The 17,799-nt window shown below is 56.2% G+C and overlaps 1 protein-coding gene across 2 annotated transcripts; it reads left to right on the top strand.

Moving 5' to 3' along the window:
* Window positions 1-347: 347 nt before the first annotated feature.
* Window positions 348-14,387, top strand: ARPC1B (actin related protein 2/3 complex subunit 1B). 2 transcript variants are annotated; one of them, XM_063089535.1, is made up of 10 exons: window positions 348-431; window positions 7,674-7,750; window positions 8,479-8,583; window positions 9,038-9,260; window positions 10,052-10,159; window positions 11,296-11,502; window positions 11,605-11,680; window positions 12,541-12,746; window positions 13,662-13,752; window positions 14,064-14,387. In XM_063089535.1, exons 2-10 carry the CDS (start codon window positions 7,687-7,689, stop codon window positions 14,100-14,102), a joined length of 1,119 nt encoding a protein of 372 aa, XP_062945605.1. In that variant the 5' UTR covers window positions 348-431; window positions 7,674-7,686; the 3' UTR covers window positions 14,103-14,387. The 2 variants fall into 2 exon arrangements, with proteins under 2 accessions (XP_062945605.1, XP_062945606.1); XM_063089536.1 differs by having other exon boundaries at window positions 13,666-13,752.
* Window positions 14,388-17,799: the final 3,412 nt, after the last annotated feature.

The following is a 17,799-nucleotide window of genomic DNA, read 5'->3' on the forward strand; positions in this document are numbered from 1 at the left end:
TCCCTCACCGGCGTTTGAGCACAGAACCCGCTGCCCTCGGCCCCGGGCCCAAAGGACGCAACTCCCCCACCCCGCGCCCTCCGCTCTTGGTGGATGGGGGCGTGCGTCCCCTCCAGACTCTGGGTTCCAGCCCAGCAGCATCTCAGGCCGCTCGCCTCTCTCCCGCCTCAGTTTCCCCATCCATAAAGTGAGGGGCGGTCGCAGACCACTTCTGGGCGCCTTGGGCTCAGACGTCCTAGCCCGTCGGGGCAGCCCCCTTACCCACGGGGTGGGCGGAACCTCGGATTTCGAGACCGCCCCCGGTCCCCGCCCCCGGTCCCTACCCGGAGGCCCCGCCCCCCGCCCACGAGGAAGTGGCTGCGGCGCGGCGCGGGGCCCAGAGCCGGTTCGGCGCGTCGACTGTCCAGAGTCCGCGGCCGGGGCGCCCCAAGGTGAGGGGGTGCGGGGAGCCGCCCGGAGGGGAGGGGGGCGCAGCGATGTGGGGCGCAGCCCGATCAGGAGAGGAACTGGGGGGGGATGAGAGAAGAGTCGGGGTGCCGCCCGGAGGGGAGGGGGCGCGGGGACGCGGGCGGAGGGCGAGGCGAGGGACACGCAGGGCTCCCGCGCGCCGGCGCCCTCGGGGCGGCCCCGACCCCGCCACGCGCCCGCCTCCCCGCCACTCGGCCCCCACCCCCGGCTCTGCCCCGCGGTCGGTGTCGCCCCCGTTACTTCGGGCCGGCGGGGCTCCGCGCCCAGTCACTTCCCCTCCATCCTCCGAGCCTTCCGGGTTGCTCCGGCCGGGAAATGAGCTGGCGCCCCCGCCGCGCCCGGCCGCCCTCCCCGGCCGCCACCCCCCTCCCAGTCCGCCTCCCGCCCGGGGCCGGTCCGGGGGGTCCTGGACAAGGCGGGCCGGCGGGTCCCGGAACGCGCCCCTCGGAGCTGCCGGGCGCCCCGACCCGAGCGGAGCCGAGCGGCCCCTCCCTTCCCGGCGGCGCAGGGAGAGCAGCCAGGCCGCCCAGGGTAGGGCTGGGCCGGGTCGGACCCGCGGGCTGGGACGGTCGTCATTAGCTTAAAGCTACGGGAGAGCCAGGTTAGTGTCAGGCGCCGAGCCAAGGGCTGTCCCCAGGTTCCTCCGGCCTCGGGCAGTGCAGCCCAGGTGAGAGTGCCAGCTGCTTCCTTCACTGGCACACGACCTTGGCAAGACACCTGACCTCTGTGGGCCTCAACTTTCCTTATCTGGAAAACGGGGACCTTTCAAATTGTGAGGTTTATTTTTATTTATTTGTTATTATTATTTTTAAAGATGACCGGTAAGGGGATCTTAACCCTTGGTGTCGTCAGCACCACGCTCTCCCGAGTGAGCCACGGGCCGGCCCCAAACTGTGAGGTTTAAACACAATAATGTGTGTAAGGCATTTGCCAGTGTGCCGGGCACCCTCCAAGTATAAACGTGCGCTACTGCTGCCGTCGTAAGGCACGCCTACCTTGATCAAAGTGTCTCCCCAACTGAACCTGACTTCCGGGATTTGGGGGTCAAAGTCCCAAGCTGTGTCATTTAGCTTTTGTCTAAGCTTCAGTTTCCTCGTTTATAAATGAAGGTTAAAAAACAAATTTCTCAGTCTTGCTTCAGGGAGTAAAAGAGAGAATGTATGTGGAAGTTCTGGGTCAACTCTGAAGCCCTTGACAGATGCCAGTAACGTTAGTTTCTTCTGTATGTCTGTACATAATCCATTGATTGGTCTCTTCTAATAATTAAATAGCATCCCAACATGTTAATATCACAATTTACTCTTTCCGGATTTGTAGTCACCTGGATTTTTCCACCCTGTCACCGTTATAAAGAGATTAGGAACATGTTTGCTTTAAAAAAAAAAAAAATCTGTGGCTATTTTCATAGTACCAAAATGGATGTATGTGACCAGAGTGTTAACAGTTTTTAAGTTCCTGTTACTGTTCTGTTCTGTTTGTTCCTATCCAGTTGTTGAATTGATTGTTATCACACCGCTCTTCACAAAGACTGAACCAATTAGCAGCAAATGAGAATTTCTCCCTAGCCCTGCCAGCATTGAGTTTTACGTGGTTTTGGTTTTTGTTGTGTTTGGATTACTTTAATTGGTGCTTTATGGTGCCTTCTGCCTGTTTTAATTTGTGTTTCTTGACTTTGCCTGGTTTGTAAGACTTCAAGAGCAGAGTTGGGGAGGAAGGACTGGGGGTGGCAAGGACTGCTCCACACCCCCGGGGCCCTTACCCACAAGAGGAAGTTGAGTAACCACTTAGCACTGGGCAACATGGCTTGCTGCCTGCCCCCTCCCAGCTCTGAGCTGGGCGGGGACTTCCCTGAATGCTTGGAGAGCCCAGATCTGTGCTCCAGGCAGCTCCTGCTTGGTTTAGCAACAATTACAGCCAAACCTCTGGATTCAGAGAAACCTAGCAAGGCCAGGAAAGAAAACCTACAGCCTGTGTCAGGCCCCAGCTTTTTCTGGATAAAGATGTGAGGGAGGAGTATGGTGAAGGCCAGAATGTACACTGGCAATTTAGGAAGGGACTGAGGCAGGCCCTAGACCCTGAAGAGTGTCCTTCCCAGGCGGGCAGCCTGAGGCTTTGCTTGGCTTGCTTTGGAAGGGAGCTGTGTTCTCCCCGCTCTGAATCCACAGAGAGGTCCCTCTAGATTGGAGAGTGGAGGTTGCCAAGCTTTTTTTTTTTTTTTTTTTTGGGAAGCAGGCCAGTATGGGGATCCAAACCCTTGACCTTGTTGTTACAACACTGTGCTCTAACCAACTGAGCTAACCAGCCAGCCCTTCCAAGCTTTTCTGATCACTGACCCCCATCAGAAAAGAAAAAAAATTTGAACGCATACTCCCCAATACATATTTACAAAGTACCTACATTTGCCACTGAAGTAATACAGCATATTCCCAATAGATCATCCCCCAAGACAGACATGAAAATAAAGTTGTGATTCATTCATTCAACCACATTCAAGAAATATTTATCAAGCACCTACATGTGCCAGGCACCCTGAGCAGTGCTGGGAATATATTAGTGATGGTGAACAAAACAAACACCCCCACACTCATGGGGCTTCTGTTCAATTATATACAAAGAAAAAAAATATATTTTCCACTCCCCATTGCATGCTCTTTGGCATGCCCTAGATGGAACCCCTCACACACCCCACCTTGGAAACCCAAACCCCCATCTAGCCCCCTGCAGGGAGTTCTGAAGGAAACTACTCACCCTCCTGCCACTCTCCTCCCTCTCCCAGTTGCACCCTCACCCTGGGGTCCATCCCTACCGAGCACTCACTGTGTGGGAAGTGCTCCTGGGAGGATAGAGAGACCTGGCTCCAGGCTGGTAGAGGCAGCTGGAGCCAGCCCTGGGAGTCTGTAAAGGGTGCAGCCCATGCTCCCTCAGCCTCACTTGGTTTCCAGAGTGATAGGGGCACAGAGCACTGGATGGGCCCAATGCCGTCCCCAGGGTCCTCTCCTCTCTCTTGTTCCTCAACAGTCACATAAACCCATGGTGCTGGCTCACAGAGCCACGGTAACAAGTGGGCATGTGTCCGAGAGGCCATGGGCTCAGCTTGGTTTTGCCTCCACCAGGAGCCACCGCTGAGGCTTTATGTTGTCTACACATGTGAGCAAAGCATTTTCCTCGTGACACTTTTTGAGGGGATGGTTGGCAGGCAGCAGACAGGCACCCCCACCCTGCCCCTGTTTGGTAGGTTAGAGGTTTTCCCAGGAATGATTAAGTCATAGTTCCTGTAGCAGGGTGGCGGAGCACGAAGGCTGCTTGCCCGGGTCTGACCTCACGGAACAATCCCATGATCCTGGAGCCAGGAGGCTGCAGCCCCAAGGCCTCATTGGCTGGAGAATGAGGCACCCACTCTCTCTCTGGGCACCAATTCCTTATTTGTGAGACGTGGGGGCTGGGGAGTCATCACTGAGGCCCTGCTGGGTTCAGTTGCTTTGCAGAAGTTATGAAAAAGGGGAAATGAGTCTTCTTCCCTCCCACCTCTTCACTCCCCGCCCCTTGCCCCTTTTAAGGTTTGGTGCAGTAGACTAGGAAGTATTTCTGTCTGGATTCATGCTAAAGTGTGATTGGCTGATAGGTGTGGTCTGTATCTCTCTCCCTGTCCTGCCACACTGTGCTTGTGGCCATCTTTACTAGCCTGTCTCTCTCCCTCTGAGGACCTTTGGGTCCTGGGAAGTGGTGGTCAGGGCTCCCCAGGTCCTCCCGGCTGTGTTACCAACTGGTGCGCAGGGGTGTTTCAGCCTCAGCAGAGCAGTCGCTCTGTCTTCAGAGCCGGGGCAGAGACGCGCTTGGGCACCCAACGAGCCTGTGGCAGTTGATGCTGGAAGTTGGGTCCTGTACATCAGCCCAGGACTCCTTCCTTCTGGGCCACCTGGGGCTGAAAGGGGTGTACTCCTCAGCTGGAGTCCCAATGCCAACCAGAGCCTGGCTGGGGTTTGGGAGTGGGCTTCTGGCCTTAGCTCTGCCCCTGCCCTGTTGGTGGCCTTGGACAATGGGAGTGGGACAGATGAGCAGTTTATCAGTCAAACAGGCTTGGAGCTTCCCTCTCCTAAGTCTTGTCACCTGGTGTGAGCAGTGATGGCCCAGCCCTGGGAGCACTCAGGGAATGCCCCATCAGCCCCACTGACCTGGCTGAAGGTGCTGAGGTGGCACTTCCGGGACCTTCACCTTGCACAAAGCTTTATAAGGAGAGAGAGGCTGGGGAGGCAGCTGCATTGGGAGCCCTGTGGTTGCTCTGTGTGAGGCTGAACATGCCTGTGAAGCACTGTGGGCAGTGTGCTCGCGGGTGTGCATGGCTGAACACGTGTGTGAGCAGTGTGCTTGCAAATGTGCAAGGCTGAACATGCATGCAAAGTGTGCTTGCACGTGTGGGAGGCTGAACACGTGTGTGCTGAGTGTGTGTGTGCTTTCTCAGCAAATGCTGACTGAGGACCTGCTTGGGGCCCAGTTTTAGGCATGGGGGAAACAGATGAGGTCCCCACCCTGTACATGCACGTATGTGTGTGTGTGTGTGTGTGTGTGTGTGCGCGCGTCCTGTGCTGCCCCAGGAGCTTTCCAGGGCATCCGACTGTAAATGAAAGCAGATGATTTGCATCTAGAGTGAGCAGGAGGTGGGCAGGACGGGCAGGGTTCGCCAGGCAGGGAGCTCAGGGGGCTTGTGGCATGTCTCAGGCAAGCTGATCACTGAGCCTGATCCCACAGCTGTACCATGGGGCTAAAATGCAGCCCTCGTTAAAGGCCGTTCCATCCCTCCCTTGTGCCTGGGCCCGAATTCAATGCTTTTCTTCCTAGAGGGTCTTAGTAGAGACCCTTGGTGAGGGAAAGGAAGGACCCGTGGGTTCCAGCAGGGCCCGTAGGCCAGCCATGTGGGTGAGCTCATCTAAGGGGCTGGGTGGGCTGCCTCTCAGGGCAGGGCAATGACAGGGCAGCCACCAGCTTCCCAGAGTATTCAAGGCTCATGTTCCTAGGTGGTCCCTAGCCCATGTCCTGAGCTGAGGAGCAGCGTTCCTGGGGCCCAGCACAGGGCCCACAAACCTACCAGTCTGATGGGGGAGGCAGCCAAGTTACCTGGTGGCTGTTACCTGGTGGCTGTCACTGGTGACTCTGGGCAGGTGGCATCAGCCCCCACATCTGGAGCTGACCTGGAGCCAGAGTCCCTTACTGGGTGCAGCCAGGTTTGCCTGGCCCTGATCCCCATGCAGGCCCAAGGCTGGTGGGAGCATTAAAGGCACAATCCGCACGGACTGCTTAGAGCTGGCAAATGTGGAGCATTCAGGAAGTGCTGGGTGGTGTTACTTAAAAAGAATGTTTTAAATTGAGTGCTTACTCTGCTGGGTACTCATGGTAGTAAAAAAAAAATTGTTCATTGAATATTTATTGAGCACCTGCTGTGTGCCAAGCATTTAGGCACAGGGGAGTAGAAAGGGGAACAGGAGAGACAAAGTCTGTCTCTGTCAGACTTGTTCTGTGCTGGCCGGAGAGAAATAGGCAAATAACTGAGCACGATGTACTATGTGCCAGTGATGGTCATCCATGGAGAAAATTAAATTGGGAATAGGGAGTTAGGGTGTGCTGGGGTGGGAGGAGGCAATGCAGTTTCAAATCAGGGGGTTAGGGAAGGCCACGCTGCAAGGTGGCTTTAAGCACAGACTTGAGTGGCAGCAGCAAGACTTGTGTGTGTGGGTGTCTGGGGAAGAGTGACACAGGCCAGCACGGAGGCCCAAGGCAGGACCAGCCTCTGGTCTAGCTGGGGAGGCCAACTTTTAAATGGATAGAATGAGGCTAGCTGCTGTCACATCCATTGTGGACCAAGAGCTGCCGTTTCTTGAACACCTACTATGTGCCAGGTGTGGTGTATCATCTTATCTCCCTCTCAGCACCTCTGCTCCCATTTTGCAGATGAGGAAGCTGAGGTTCAGAGAGGGCGAGTGACAGGCCTGGGGTCACATAGCTGGCAAGCGTGACTCTGGGAAGCTGGGTTGGGGAGGTGGGGAGAGAGTGGGTTTGGGGAAGTGATGTTTGCCTTGTGCCTTTCTGGATGAGTGGGACTTGGCCACATAGAGCAGGAGCGGGCGTGTGGTATGCAGAGAACAGCACGCAGGCGTGATGACATGGCTGGCTAGATGGGGGACAAAGAGTGGCTGAGGGCAGCGGGGCCGTGGGCAGCCAGGGAGGAAGGACGCGGACCAAGGCTGGAAGGGCGCAAGGAGCTGGGTAGGCAGGGGTGAGGGTGGAGGGAGGCTGCCTGGGCAGTGGTGTGCCCCTCACTGTCCCTCAGAGGGGAGGCTGGGGACAGGCCCGTTGGGGCTGAGCAGGAGGGGCGGGGGGAGCGTTGCACCATCAGTGCTGCAGTCTCAACGTCCCTCCTGCAGGCCCCCAGCTGCCCTCCATACCCTCCTTCACCCTCACTGCCAGGCCACCCTGGGGTCTCCCTAATACCTGGCCTAGCCCCAGGTGCAGCAAGTGGGACATCTGAACCAATGGGATCGTCTGCCTGTCCGCCTCCACCCCACCCGCCAGCCCCAGCAGACCCCTGAACAGGGTTGGGGAAGACCAGGGCTCTGGGAAGGGAGGGCCGGCCTGTGTGTGCCCGGCACCATTCCAGGGGCTTACAGTGTCCTTTCATTTCCTCTTCACCCCATCCCTATCTGGTGAGGGAGGGGGGAGTTCAACGTATGAGGAAACTGAGGCAGAGATGGCAAGTGATGGGCCTGGCTGGTTCAGGGTCCCAGCACACCCTGTTCATGTTGGCATCTTCACCTGCAGCATATCCCCCTGCCCCCCACCCTGTCCCACCCTTCGTTGCCTGGAGCCTCAGAGACATCCTGTGACAACTACTATTTTATTTAAAAAAAATTTTTTTGGCGGCTGGCCGGAATGGGAATCCGAACCGATGACCTTGGTGTTGTAAGGCTTTGCTCTAACCAACTGAGCTAACTGGCCAGTTGAGAACTTCCATTTTATAAGGAGGGAAACTGAGGCCCTGGGATGGGAGCAACATGCCAGGCCAGTCAGGAAAGTGGGATGGCCCTGCCACCTTTCCCTGCAAACTGCTGCCCCTCTGAGAAGCCCAGAGGTAGAGCCTGCGGGGCTCGGCTGGGGCCTGGTGTCTGGGCAGGGGCCGGGCTGACTTGCATTCTCTCCCCTTCTCTTGGGCACAGGAGCTGAGCGGCCATGGCCTACCACAGCTTCCTGGTGGAGCCCATCAGCTGCCACGCCTGGAACAAGGACCGCACCCGTGAGTGCCTGCTCGGGAAGCAAACTCCCAGGCAACCAGCTGGGAGCACATGGGGGTGTTGAAGCGGCCTTGAGCCAGGGGATACAGCCAGGCCCCTGGGTTTGGGCTTCATGAGGCTGCCACGTGCCTCCTCTGGGTCCTCGTGCTGAGGAAGGTGCTCCTGGGTATTGAAGAAGGAAATGGACGAACAGCTCAGGGAACGAGCAGGGGCAGCCAGGCGGACTGGGCATGGCAGGCGGAAGGAAAGGCAGGTGCAAGGAGGACGTGTGACACAGCCCTGCCCCAGGGCTGCCCACAGGCCTCACAGGCACGGAGGGGGGTGGGGTAGGAAATGAAGATCTGTACCTGCAATGGTGGGTAATGAAATGTGCCTTGTAAGGGGAAGGCGGTGGAGGCGGAGGTGCTGGGTTAGGAAAGGGGGCCAGGAAAGGCCTTTTGGAGGAGGAGACATTTGTAGAGACCAAGAGCAGCCTGGCAGCCAGAGCAGTGGGATGGGGAGAGGCCCAGGGATCGCAAGGCTGCTGCAGGGGCATCTGGGGTTGGTGGGTGTGGGTGAGAGGGTGGTTCGGCAGGGCCTGAAGGGCTTCAGGGGGCCCCTCGGAGGCAGAGGAGCAGAACCTGAGTTGTGGTGGACATTACCAAGTGGACTGTGAAAGGTGTTCCAGTGGAGGGGAGCGTGGGGAGGGGTCCTGAGCACAACTCCCTGTACCCACTCCTGTCTCCTGCAGAGATCGCCATCTGCCCCAACAACCATGAGGTGCACATCTACGAGAAGAGTGGGGCCAAATGGGCCAAGGTGCACGAGCTCAAGGAGCACAATGGGCACGTGACAGGTGGGTCAGGAAGGGAGGCTGGAGGACAGGGCATGGCTGGCTGGGGCCATCCACCGACTCATTGTATTAGGCAGGATAGTTTGGGTTGCAAGTAACACAACCCGGATTCAAACTGGCTTAAGTTATGAAGGGATTACTGAACACACAAGTTTGTGGGCTTCAGGAGAGACTTGATCCAGCAGTTCTGCATTACCAAGAACTGCCCTTTTCTGTCTCTTGGCTTTGCACTCTAGCATGTTTGGTGACAGCTTGGGACATCTGTAATAGTCCCTAATAAGCTCTAGTAGCTCCCCCTAGTGTCACTCCTAATAAACACTGGATCTCAGTAAAATGTGCTTGCTGGGCAGATACAGCTTCCATTCAGACCGTGGCCTTTAAGCTCCGCTATGTGGTTGCTGTAGAGCCACCTTGGCTTGGGTGGCTCAGTCTAGTGTGTCCCCCCACCCTGCCACAGGCATCGACTGGGCCCCTGAGAGTAACCGCATCGTGACCTGTGGCACAGACCGCAATGCCTACGTGTGGACGCTGAAGGGCCGCACGTGGAAGCCCACACTTGTCATCCTGCGGATCAACCGGGCCGCTCGCTGTGTGCGCTGGGCTCCCAATGAGAACAAGTTTGCTGTGGGCAGCGGCTCCCGTGTCATCTCCATTTGTTATTTTGAGCAGGAAAATGACTGGTGGGTGCCTAGGTGGGGCCAGAGTGGGCTGGGAGGGACCTGGGGCTGGCTGAGCCCAGGACCAACAGGGCAGGACTAGAGTGTCCCCAAAAAGCACCAGATGAAATGTCAGGACCCTTGTCCACATGACCCTGGGGAAGTCTGTCCTCTCCGGGCCTCATTGGTGAGGCCAGGAGCTCCCTGCACAGTCCCTGGCTACTCCCACAGGCCCATCTTGGTAGTAACAAGGACACAGATCACACCAGGGCCACCTCTGGGGGCACCATGCTAAGCCATGCACACACATTGGCACTGACTTCCCTGCAGCCCCATGGACTGGGTGTCTGTCATCGAACCCACTTTACAAAGAGCAAAGTAAGACCCTACAGCAAAGTCACTTGCCTGAGGCACCCAGCCAGCCTGTCAGACTGTAGGGCACCACTCTCAGCCATGTCTTAATCTCCCCTCTGAGACCAGGCAGGACTGCAGCTGGAGTCTGGGAGACCGAGTTCAAGTCCCACGATAGTGGCTGCATGACCTCTGGGGGTGACTTCACCTCACTAAGCCTGTCCTGAGGGTTGTCGTGAGGTTTAAGTGAGACAAGGCATAGAGTTCCCACCCCAAAAGGGACCCAGCATATCACTGCACCGGGGCTCCTAAAGGCCCGTGGCTAGCAGAGCCCAGGTCCTTCCCTCCTGGGACTTTGTACTCTGCAGGGAGCAGTAAGAACCAGGAGTCCTTGGGGCACTGAGGCTCTGGGTGCCCACCTCTCTGTCCCTCTCTCCCCCTGCCCATCTGACTGCTGCGGCCAGGTGGGTGTGCAAGCACATCAAGAAGCCCATCCGCTCCACCGTCCTCAGCTTGGACTGGCACCCCAACAACGTGCTCCTGGCTGCCGGCTCCTGCGACTTCAAGTGCAGGTGAGGCGGGGCAGCCTGGGGTGGCTACCTGGGGAGGGCAGGGCCTTGACATCAACACACAGCAGGGATTGAAGGGTGGAAAAGTTGCCCCATCCTGGGATCCCGAAGCCCCTCCTTCTAGACCAGCTGCAGAACTGCTACCAGTCTGAGGCCTCAGGTCACCCTCTGTGAGGGTTTGCTTGGTGAAGGACCATCATCATTATCCTGTCTCCAGCCCCTGAGGTAGAGTTTTAGCAGGATGCGCCTCTTGCCACTTCTTGATGTCAGCAAGGTCCTTCCCAGACCCTCCTCTCCTACCTCATCACAACCTCCCACCCCTTTAGTTTCCTGGCTTCTGTCTGAAGGAACGTGAGTGGGTTACTTGTTCATACTAAAGTATGACTGATAAGCTGGAACAAACTCTGCTTCTTATCTTAAGGCCTGGAATGCAGTCTCCAGTTGCCATTCATGATTTTTGATTTCTGGGCCCAGTACCCAAATCTCCCTCAGCCACCAAACCCCAGTTCCTCCCAGCTCCAGGCAGAACGCCCCCCAGGTCTCTGAATGTCCACCTGGGAAATGGCAGACACTGGAGGCCCCTTTGGAGGCCCTGGGCACAGAGAGGATGACACACCACTGAGGCTTGGTTGGTGGGTGGGGAGTTGCTTTATGGGCACCCTGATTTGTCAGGTGACCCCAAGCCAGCCATGGGATTGAGAGAAGAGGGTTAATGTGCAAGAGAGTGGCCTGGAGGGTAGAGTCAGCAGGATGGGGGCGGAGGGGGCAGGATTGCATCAAGGTGGAGAGCAGGAGGGACGAGGGGCATCCTAATGGCTGGCTGTGGAGTGGCTAGTATGGCGGGGACCAGGACACCGCCTAGGGACCGCATTAATTGTGGATGGTGAGCTCCCAGGTTAGGTCTCTGAGGGCTTTGGGAGTTCATAGGACTGTGAGCTGGGAGACCTCTTGGCCCCACCCCATGGCACAAAGGGGACACTGAGGCCCAGACTTGTCAAGCATGAAGACACAGGTCATGCAAAGTAAGACAGGTGCTCTGACCGCTGGTGAGCTTGCCCCATGGGGCCGGTTTGGGAGAAGGGTCCCCTTCTCAGGCCCTCCGAAATCCCCAATTACCCCTTTTATGCCTCTCCTGGCAGGATCTTCTCAGCCTACATCAAGGAGGTGGAGGAGCGGCCAGCACCCACCCCGTGGGGCTCCAAGATGCCCTTTGGGGAGCTGATGTTTGAGTCCAGCAGTAGCTGTGGCTGGGTGCACGGTGTCTGCTTCTCAGCCAGTGGGAGCCGTGTGGCCTGGGTCAGCCACGACAGCACTGTGTGTCTGGCCGATGCTGACAAGAAGATGGCGTGAGTGGAGGCCACCCTGGGTGGAGGTGGGGAGCTGCGGGGCAATGAAGGCACAGAGCAGGAGGATGGGGACTGTGTGGCTGACATCTCTCTCCCTCTCAGTGTTGTGACCCTGGCCTCTGAAACGCTGCCACTGCTGGCCCTCACCTTCATCACAGAAAACAGTCTGGTGGCCGCGGTAAGGAGGGTGAGGAGGGAGTGGCTGGTTAGAGCCCATCTCCCAGACAGCCCAGCAGAGGCCCCCGCAACTCTCCACCCATCCCTTCCCTCCGTTCCTTCCTTCTAGCCATTCAGCCTTGCGTCTGTATTGGACAGAACAGGCCAGGTTATGCTGCAGTGACAAAAAATCCCCAGTTGCAGTGGTTTAAAGATTTATTTTGTGCTCACATTATATGTACAGTGTGGGTGCTGTAAGGGGGGCTCTGACGGAGGCTTTGTCTCCAACACATTTCCCCAATTGCCAGGATGGGAGAAAGAGAACTTACATGGCTTACATTGCACTGGCCAGAGCAAATGACAAGGCCACGCCTAAAACTCAAAGGGCAGGCGCGTGGGAGTGGGGGAGTGCAGTTCCATCAGGTGTCCAGAAAGGGCACTGCTCTTCCTCCCTTCTTCCCACATCTGTGGAGCCCCTTTTCACTTCTCTGCAAACATAATGGGGGTGCCAGAGGTGAATCAGGTTTGCTTTTTGCCCAGAGGAGCGTTTAGCTGCAAGGTCTCTCCTAGAGGAGGTGTAATGGGCTGGGCGGGACAGGAGGCGCCTGGGCTCACCGGGGAGTCCCAGACAAGCTTTCTCAACTAGACACTGATACTGCCGGGGGAGGGGGCAGCCCCCAACACCCATCCCCTGTTGATGGTACCCCTGGGGTTGCGGCCTCCCTCTCTGCGGCCCGGCTGTGTCCCCGAGCTGGCATCGGCTTCCCAGTAGCGCCACCCAAGCCCCGCACCGGCCTCCCTCCGAGGCCGCCATATGCGGCCTCGGTTTCCCCGTGCGGAGTATGGGGAAACGGTTCCAATGGCACCCCCGCCCCGCCACAGGGCCACGATTGCTTCCCGGTGCTGTTTACCTACGACGGTGCCGCGGGGACGCTGAACTTCGGCGGGCGGCTGGACGTGCCCAAGCAGAGCTCGCAGCGAGGCCTGACGGCCCGCGAGCGCTTCCAGAACCTCGACAAGAAGGCGAGCTCCGAGGGCGGCGCGGCCGGGGGCGCCGGCATCGACTCGCTGCACAAGAACAGTGTCAGGTGGGGGCGGGGCCTCGACGTGCACAGGAACCGCGTCGGGTGGGGGCGGGGTCGATCTCGCCTCACCTCAGGAGCCTCCGGTGCGAGGGGGTGCGAGGGGAGGCCGGGATGGACGAAGTGGGACCTGACATGGGAGGCGGAGTCGACCTCTCTAAGTTGAGCAGAAATAGCATCAGGTGGGGCCTGCAGTCAGCCTCGGTCTGCATTTTTAGGAGATGCTGGATGGGGACTGACATACGGGCGGGGCCTGCGATTCTGTGGGGTGACCAGGCAGCGACCACCGGGCTTTTTGTGGGTGGGGTCATAGCTGGGGCTGGTTTATCGCTAAAACCTGGTGGGGTGGGAGCAGAGCTGAGGGTCCCGTTGCAGCCTCCCGAGGATCTAGGGTGGGATGGTGGAGAGACCCTCCAAAACCCGAAGGCTGCCAAGCCACCGGGCCCACCCCGCGGCAAGTCAGAGGTAGTCGTAGTATGGCAAGACTTTCTGACCGAGCCCCTGGCCGGTTAAGCGCCCCTGTGGCCGCCCGATCCAGTCTTCTTCAGACTAAACACGTTTGCCCGACCATCGAGGTTCTTCAGAGCTAGCTCCTGCGTCCTACCAACCCCATGTCTTGCATTTTTCCGGTTCCACCACACTACTGGCACTTTGTACATTCTCCAGGCACACGTTTTTCCCGACTGCTCAGGCCTTCGAGTGTCCCGTTCCATTTGCTGGGACTGTCCTTTGCACCTCGCACACCACTGCTCAACCCCAAAGCAGACTCTTAAGCCCACCTCCCAGGTTGTCCCTGGCTAGGCACACCCTATCTCGGCACTTCTCACTGGCATCAGCTCCCCCAGAAGTTTGGTGGGAGCTCCTGGCCTGGCACAGGCATAGGCACAGGCTGGGATCCATAACCACCCCCATCTTCTGCAGCCAGATCTCAGTGCTCAGCGGAGGCAAGGCCAAGTGCTCACAGTTCTGCACTACCGGCATGGATGGTGGAATGAGCATCTGGGATGTGAAGGTGAGGCTTGCCCCACTGGCAGCTTCCCACCGAGCCCCCAGGGTCGACCCTTCCTCCCCCGTTTTTTCTGGCAACTGCCTTGGATGCCCCCCCTCCCATTCCCTCACTCCTGCAGAGGAAAAAGGCACTATACTGGAAGGAGGGGGGGTACCCCCTTTACGGCTGTGATTCAAACCCAGGTCTGCCAGACTTCAAAGACAAGGTTCTCTGTCCTCTTCCATGCTGGGGCTGAGATGGGTGTGGACCAGGTCCCTGGGGGTGGGTGTCTGCAGGACATTGAGAATCAGCCTGTTCATTCTGCCTCTTTGCAGAGCTTGGAGTCAGCCTTGAAGGACCTCAAGATCAAATGAGCCTTGAAGGACCTCAAGATCATATGAGGATGTGGCCCTCATTCCAGCTGCTGGGGAAGGGAGGCTGAGTCGCTTTGCTGAATGTTTCTAGGGTACCAGTATGGGTCCCCATAGGGACTGTCCCTCAAAAGGGGGAGGTATGGGTGGGGAGCTTTTCTTACTTATTCAAGAAACGTGCCTTTTTCTTAAAAGAAATGCTTTATTGTAATAAATGCCCTCAAAGCACTATGCTGGTCATGAACTGCTTCAAAACGATAAGGTAATAAAAACGCAATCGTAAACATGTTTGCCTGTGTCTTGGAAGAAGAGGTTGGTTTTTGCATGGGCAAAGGCTTTTTTTTTGTTGCTGGCCAGTATGGGGATCTGAATCCTTGACCTTGGTGTTACAAGGTGGTAGGCACAGGTATCTTATTTTTGCTGCTTGTCAACAACAGTGATCCTTAAGCCCAAGGGCCTTAACCCAAATGGTTCCTTCCTCCCTGAAGTTCAGACCCAGGCTGCCACTCTCAAAGCTGCCAGGACCAGGTATCTTGTGTGACTCATTCAATAGTTTCCCACACAAAGGTGTGGCACATTCCAAGCTGTTTCTGGACCTTAATGGAAATGTTATTTCTCCCTTGTGATTGGCAGTGATTTTTGATAAATGCTCATTTTATAGGAAGATTTTTTTCCTATTCCAATTTTACCCAGAGGGTGTTTTTGTTTTGTTTGATCATGGTTTTGGTTAACTATATAATCATGTTTTTTCTCTTTTAATCTAACTAGGTAATGATTACATCGTTCCTAATGGTCAATTTTCCTTATATTTATTTGTAGGATAAAATGGACTCCAAAGATGTCTTATCCCCCACTGTTGTAGTGCCTGGCCCTCAGGAAGGCCTCTTTTGGTGGAAGAGACCCACTGATTCTCCCCTCCCCCCAAGTTATCTAGAGTCACCACCCACTGATTCTTTATTAATAACAGAGACAGAAATTGCAAGGCTCCAGAAGACAATGTCAGACCACACAACTCCCCTTATTCTTTACTAAATGCAATCTCAGCCTCTACCAGCCTGCTGCAAACTGAGGTTCCAGTCCCAGAGCTGATCAGACTGTCCCCAGGCCCTGTACTGAAGGGCAGGGAGGTGTCTGCACACCTTTTGTGGCTTCTCCCAGATAGGAAAATGTGGTCCCTGACAACATCCAATCAGTGTTCTTCCCCTTCTCTGAGATCCTGAGCAACAAGCTTCTCCCCTACTACTATAGAAATATCAATAGCAAGCATGCTCGTTTGGTCTCAGGGGTCTCAAGCTGGGGCTTTGCAAATGTTAACTGACCTCCCTTGTTACAGACATATAGCCTGTCTCAGAGATGGGAATGAGTCTTGACTTAAAAACAAGTTCACTCAGGGCTGGCCCATGGCTCACTCGGGAGTGTGTGGTGCTGATAATACCAAGGCCATGGGTTCGGATCCCTATATAGGGATGGCCAGTTAGCTCACTGGGTGAGCGTGGTGCTGACAACACCAAGTCAAGGGTTAAGATACCCTTACCGGTCATCTTTAAAAAAAAATGTTCATTATCATGTGCTTCCCATAAGGAAAAGACTGCATGGCACTGTCACAGTGGGGTTGGGACCCTCCAAGGGTGGCTGAAGCTCCTGAGGCAGGCAGAAGGCCTAGTCAGGACAGGAAGGGACCCTAGACCCTGCTTTGTGTTGCACATTCAACAGTGGTTGCTAGGACCACTGGCTGGGCTTGGTGATCTTTCCTCTGTGCCAGACCCTCCTGGATGTTGAAAGGACAGACAAGGGAATGTTCTTTTTCAAGAAACTCATAGTCTAGTGGTGGAGACAGATGATGACAACCCAGTGTTCAAGAAAGGAGGGGTGGGGGCTAAGGGAAGGTTCCAGGTAAGGAATAGCATGCACAAGGGTTGTGGGAAAGAGTGTGGCACCTTCAAGGAGCTGAAGGACTGCTGTAGAGTACAGGGTGGGGTGGAGCTGGAAGTGATGCTGGGAGGTCCCCAGGGACGAGCTCCTGGCAGCCTTTGCCATCAGGGGGAGTCAGGCCACTAAAGCTGGGGAGAGACATGGCTAGCTTTGCATTCTAGAGACCAGGTTGGAGGTCCATGAAGAGACAGCTGCAGCTGTGCAGGTGAGATGATGGAACAAGGCAGTGGGGTGGATAAACTGCCCAGGTTCTAGAACCACAGGATGCTGGGGATGAGGGACAGGGTGAGATGGGATGGCAGCCAACACCTGCTTGGGCTCCTGGGGTGAATGGTGGACACAGTTGGAGGAGTCTTAACAGACTTGAGTTACTGTGTCCCCACCTTGGGAAGGAAGCCTCGTTATACCCATTTTAAGGAAGGAGAAACTGAACACCAGAGAAAGCAGTTACAAAGTTTCACAGATGGAAAGTGGCAGAGCCAGAATTCAAACTCAGGTCTGACTTCCCAACCCTACTGCTGGGACATCTGCTGAAAGGGCCTCTTGGCAGGCCTGCAGGGAAATGCTTCCCATTGGCACACCCCCCACATACCCACGCAAGTCCTTACCTCTGGCTTCTCCCCAAGGTAGAATGAGCCAAGGACAGTCCTGAGCACACTGGGAATGTTGCCAAACATGGTCTCTTCATACCACCAATTCACATAGACCTCCGGCTTCCAACACATGTTAAAAGGCACCTACCTCATCACACCCTGTCTTGGAGCCAGCAATGGGGCATAGTGAACCTTGCCTGACAGCCACCACCTTCTTGTACCTTCCTCCATCTGGTCAGAGAACCTCATTTTCATGGCCACAGACTTGAACTTGAGTAGCTGCTGCATTATTTCCAGGGGAGGGGGAGGTGCTCTGGCAAAATCTTTGAGTTAATTCCTTCTCCTGAGGGGTCAGGGCCAGGGGGATTTTCTCCACAGGCCAGGGCGAGCTGCAGACGCTGGTGGCTGTGGTGTCTCGAGGTTCCTGGGGTTGTTGACCTCCAAGATAGTCAAGGCCAGGGGGGTATGGTAGAAGTCGCTGGGAGTCAGGGGCTCCATTCTATCCCTACATCCCAAACTACACTTCCCTCCCTCTGCACCCAATCGTGAACAAACCGGCTGACCTCTTCGGATCATATAGAGGACGCTTCTGTTCACAAGGTGAAATGCCCCCTCACAGAGTTCTGAGGGGCAGGACAGGTGTTGTGGGGTTACTTTTCATTGGGCTTCAATCCACAGGCAGCCCACTTGACTGCACTAAGCCTCAGTTTTCCAAGTGCCGGTCCCTGCCACACAGGGTGGTGAGGATTAAATGAGCTAATAGCTCTCGTGTAGTCAGTGCTGGGTATCAGCTATTGGAATGCTTCCTCCAGCATGGATTTCCTGAGGCTGTTACCACCAGGCGGAACCTGGAGGCCATGAGAGGGAGACCTGGTGCTGCTCCAGCCTGCTGTGGAGAGTCCCTGGCCGCTCTGGCCTAAGATCCCTCCTTGGTTGGGCAGATGGCGAGGGGCAATTATGAGGCACTGGGCTTGGCATCTAAGGTCTCTCCCAACTCCAATCCTGGGGTCCAGGATTCCCTGCACCCTGCTCAGTGCTGCCTGATGAAAGGCTTGCCACAGCTAGGTACATGCGCTAAACCTTGCCAGAAGCACCTGCCCGATAGTGACATCATGCTTTGCTGGGTAAAAACCAGCTGGGGTACAGGAGCCAAAAGACAGGTTGCAAAACAAGGA

This window comes from Cynocephalus volans, chromosome 3 (genome assembly GCF_027409185.1).
Source record: "Cynocephalus volans isolate mCynVol1 chromosome 3, mCynVol1.pri, whole genome shotgun sequence".
In the NCBI taxonomy this organism is placed as follows: Eukaryota; Metazoa; Chordata; class Mammalia; order Dermoptera; family Cynocephalidae; genus Cynocephalus; species Cynocephalus volans.